General features: G+C 48.0%; 1 protein-coding gene across 1 annotated transcript; it reads left to right on the forward strand.

Moving 5' to 3' along the window:
- The first annotated feature begins 1,115 nt into the window (after window positions 1-1,115).
- On the forward strand, window positions 1,116-4,635 carry LOC123167680 (uncharacterized). The gene is made up of 2 exons (XM_044585534.1): window positions 1,116-3,012; window positions 4,099-4,635. The coding sequence occupies exons 1-2, from the start codon at window positions 2,629-2,631 to the stop codon at window positions 4,201-4,203; spliced, it is 489 nt and encodes a 162-aa protein (XP_044441469.1). The 5' UTR covers window positions 1,116-2,628; the 3' UTR covers window positions 4,204-4,635.
- Window positions 4,636-4,977: the final 342 nt, after the last annotated feature.

The raw sequence follows: 4,977 nt of genomic DNA on the forward strand, positions 1-4,977 counted from the left end.
GTTTTGAAAAAAAACGGCAAATCATATACGTTCATGAATTCAAAAAATTCTCGGAAAACCACTAAATGTCCGTTATTTTAAAAAACTGTTTGCATATTATAAAAAAGTCACAATTTCAAAAAAATCTCATGAAATAAAAATGTTCATGATTTATAAAAATGATAATGTATTCAAATCATATCCGGGAATTTGAAGAAAAATATCCATGAAATTTGAAAAAAATACCATCTTGAATGATTTGGGAAAAATGGTCGCGGAATACAATAATATTCATTATTTTTTAAAAATGATCGTGTATTCAAAACATATTCGTGAATCTGAAAAAATGTCCATGAAACTTTAGAAGATGTTCTAAAAAATTCAAAAACATATCATGAATTTCAAAATTTGTTCCCCAATTTTTTTAAAGCTCATTGATTCAAAAAATGTTTGTTAAAGTCAAAAAATATTTATGAATTTGAAAACTGTTCATGCATTTTCAGAAAATTTTCATCTCAACATAACAAATGTTTCGTAGTAGACGTTCATGAAGTCTTTTATTTCTAGGATTTAATTAGTCTTTGGAAAGTCTTTAAGCGTTGGTAGTAGTTTGTGTTTGATGAAATTTGTTTTCAGAGTTTCAAACATTGCCTTGCGCGGCACAATTACAAGTGTGGTGCAGTGGGAAGCTCATAGCCTTGAGATTTACCACGTCAAATGCATTGCATCAGCTAGGGTGGGAAGAAAGATAAGTGGCAACATGGGGCCACCATGATAAAATAGAGGACACTCATATGTGAGGGTATTGAGCCATACTTATTTGACTACTAATATTATTGTCTCTTATTGCAATGCAAGGACATTTGCTAGTAAGTTTTATTTATTTGTAAAATAAAGAGCAGTATTTTTTTATAAAAAAACAAGGTACTGGTACTTCACCGTTAGGGCGTAAACGTAAGGTAAACGTTTGTGTTCGGCGCGCCGGCCGAACGCTCCGCCGGTCGCGTGCGAGTCGCATGATTTCTTTTAATCAAACGGCGCCTGGTTTGCCCACGTGCCCACGTCTCTAGTGCAGCCCACCTGGCTCACCACCGCTCATCCCTTTCTTTTCCTTATCCCCTGCAGGAGGCTCTGCTCCACTCATTCACTCCTTCCCCTACCTCTTGTTTCTTGTTGGCAGCGAGCGCCCAGATCAAAAACACCAGAGAAATCACATCTGCTTCCTTCACTCCCATGCACCGCCCGATTTTTTCATATCCATCGGGATGAGACGGGGCACGCAGCCGGCCGCCTCCGCTGCCGACAAGAGCACTCAGGGGGGCTGCTGTCGTCGTGCTGGGGATTGGCTGTGGGATTCACTTCAACCCGGCGACAATGGTGTTGGGCGGCAACGGCGGTGGCCGCCATGGATTTTTGCTGGAAACTTTTTCGTTTTGCTACAATCTGAGAGAGATTGTGGTGTGTCGCTGCCATGATTTTTTTGCTACATCAATTTTTTTGCTGGAACCACTTTTGTATTTTGCTGCAATGAGCGAAGATGTTTGTGGGCGGCGACGGCACTGGTAGCCATGAATTTTCTGCTGGAACCTCTTTAGATTTTTGCTGGAACCGTTTTTTAATTTTGCTGCAATTTAAGAGGATGGTGGTGCCGCCACTGCCTTGATTTTTGCTACATCTAGTTTTTGCTGGAACCTCTTTTCATTTTTGCTATAACCGGCAATCACAAAAGCTACAAGCGGTGATCAATTTTGCTACAATGACGACGGGGTGGCAGCATCCACGAGCTATTTTGCTGGAACCAGCATAACTTTTTGCTACTACCGGCGGGCATTTTTGTTGCTACCGGCAAATCCGAAGGTGAGTCCTTTTTCACGAGCTCGTCGTCGGGGTGTTGCGACCGGCGACCGGCGCTACTCGGAGCTGCGGCCGTCCAACCGAAGCTGCCATCGCCAGTGAGGGAGTTGCAACGGTGGGCGGAAGTTGCTGCATGCGTGGATCCGACAAGGAATACATGAGACGACGACGGCGAGGCCGGTGACCGGCGGCCATGGCGAGCCACCGGCGGTGCAGGCAGTGGGTGCAGGTTGTTACAGACGCGTAGCCAGCCATGGGCAACACGGGCTGTGGCAGACGGCGACGGCGGCAAGAGTCAACTATGCGTTTTCCCTCTGTTTTTCTAGCGAAGCGGGATGAAGAAGTTACACATTGAGCGGTTTAAAACAGGCTAATCGTACGGCGTAGGTTGGACCGGCCCAAATCCTGGCCGGCGCACCTGCGCCTAGCAGCGCCCTAAACGTAACTGTGCCTCGCCGCGCGGCTCCAACCATGCCGGTACGCCACGAGTCACGCGTGTAACGAAGACAAACACACACGGCGACGACAAGACCCCGCCGAGCCAAACATCAAGAGCAGCAGGCCGAGACGAGCGGCGCGGGAGACCCAACCAGAGTCCAGACTCGAGAGTAGTGGGCGGGCGGTACCATGCAGCGCCACCTCGGTCGTTAGTACCACCCGACCACCCACCGGCACCGGGCGCCGCCCCCATAAATCAGCAGCATCATTGCCCGCCTCCACCGCCGCCGCCCTCCTATTCTTTCTCCCCCGTCGATCGACCCCGTTCGGGAGGCGGCGTAGAAGCAGGGAGCGCGGATGGGCAACTGCCAGGCGGCGGAGGAGGCGACGGTGGTGGTGCAGCACCCGGGCGGCGGGCGGGTGGAGCGGCTCTACTGGGCCACCAGCGCCGCCGAGGTCATGCGCGCCAACCCGGGCCACTACGTCGCGCTCGTCACCCTCCGCGTCACCGAGGAAGAGGGCCAGCGGCAAAGGCGCGGCGCTGTGCGGCTGACGCGGGTGAAGCTGCTCAAGCCCCGGGACACGCTGCAGCTCGGCCACGCCTACCGCCTCATCGCCGTCGACGAGGTCACCAGGGCCGTGCAGGCCAGGAAGGAGGAGAAGACCAGGAGGGCGCAGCGGCAGCGCCAGCAGGCCTCCGCCGGCAACGACCAGTCACTCATGGACGAGGGTCTCGATCAGGTACCTTCTTGCCCATTATTGCTCCCCCATTTTTTGCTGTTCATCGATGGCAGCTCCTTGTTTCTGTACCATGCATGTTCGTCCGCGTGATGGTCAATAATCAGCCAATAGTACTTTGCATGTACAAGAACCTACTCTTTTTCTTTGCTTTGTGGTCTCCCCCTGTTCGCTGGTTCATTCCAGCTCTTCACTAATCTCTAGTACTACTATTGCTTCATTATTAATTTGAACTGGTGGTAGTGCATATGTGCAATTGATCAAGACATGTCATCACCAAGTCTCTAAAACGCTGGTATCTGACGAAATAAGGCAGGCGATTTCGCTCCCATCGTTTGTTCTTCAGAAATTTGTACTTGTGTGCTTCTAATTTTGAAATTTGTGAAGTTCACAAGAGTATTTAGAGTCCTTATCCAATCTCCAATATGAAAAGAGTTTTTTCTTGATTGTGACATAAGAGTAGGTAACTGCCTAGTTAGTTAACCTGCTAATCCGCAGTTTGCTGCTAACTTGGGGTAGCTTTGACCATAAGACCATTTGCACTTGTTGTTTTTTTTATTCAGTTGGCCACCCTCCTAATTTGTATACCTTATTACGAGTTAGTATGAGTTATGCATGACACAATACTACCTAACCGCCCAACCATTTTTGATTTACTAAAGATATCATACATTAGACGATCATGACACAATGATGACTTGAATAATGTACTACTCTAAACACGATATGATAGCTCCTTATACATATAATGGGCACATTATTCCCACTCAGAGCTAAACTATAGTTTAGGCCACATCCTGCTTTGCTCACACCACATGGAAACGGCAGTGATGGATACCTAGAATTTCCTGCCGCCGCCCAAACAAAATCCTGCGAGCTAGCTAGGTTGACATTCTCCAATCGCAATGCCAGATACATGAGGAATATGGCGCCTACCAACTACTAGTGGACAAGGAATCGTTCGCCATTTATTCTCTTCTCAAAACTTATGGGAATCGTCACTCATTACGATCTTTAAAACTTATATGTACAACATGGCAAATTGGCATGTTCTCATTACTCTGCTGCCGCCCGTCGTGTGTATTGCAGTTGGAGCAGCAGGACAGGGACGGCCACCCGAGCAGCTCGACGAAAGGCTCGAGGCATCGCCAGTGGCGCCCGTCTCTGCACAGCATCGCCGAAGTCAGCAGCTGATGCGGCCGTCAGCGGCCGACGCATGGCCTGTATTTTAGAGTCCAAGTTCATCTCATCAGATGGTTGCTAGATTCAAGCTCAACACCGGAAGATGAGCGTCTGAAAATTACCGGTTTTAACTCATCTTTTTAGTGAGATTAAGGTTGGTGCCTCCGCATCTCAGTGTTGGGACAAAGAGAAAGATTGGACTAGCAGTGTGGTGTTCGGTGTAGTAGTAGTAGTATATTATTCAGTTATGATGCAAAGTACGTATCTTTGCAGGTGGGTTTTGAGGATCTTGCTGTTGCTGTGTACTATACTGTATTGTTGTTGTTGGTGGTGGTGCCGAATTCGCAATCATAGGCTCGCTGCATATTTGCAATCATAAGGCTGCTGCAATGATATGATATATACTCGGAGCTGGAATCCACGCTTTTATGTGTTGGAAGCAAAGTCCAGTTCCAGTGTTGTTATTGTTTTGTGCAGATGGAGTGGGTAGTGACAAGGCCGAAAGATCCTTGATCAGGCTCGCGCGCACCTGAACTGAACGAATCGTGGGGCCACTTGTGTTGGAATAATTGTTCGTTTCGGCATACGAATCAAGAGGCATTTGGCCATGTTTCTGCAACCCCCAAATAAGGACACCTTCCAAGTAGCTAGGCGTATATGTTGATGCAAGTAGCCCACTGCCACTGCTGGTTACGATATGGTCCATGAGTAATCGTGTCATCTAAGTGAGCAGTATGTTTTTTGGAGATGGGATTGGCGCCTAACTGATTTCAGACAGCGGATTGT

This window comes from Triticum aestivum, chromosome 7D (assembly GCF_018294505.1).
Source record: "Triticum aestivum cultivar Chinese Spring chromosome 7D, IWGSC CS RefSeq v2.1, whole genome shotgun sequence".
Taxonomy (NCBI): Eukaryota; Viridiplantae; Streptophyta; class Magnoliopsida; order Poales; family Poaceae; genus Triticum; species Triticum aestivum.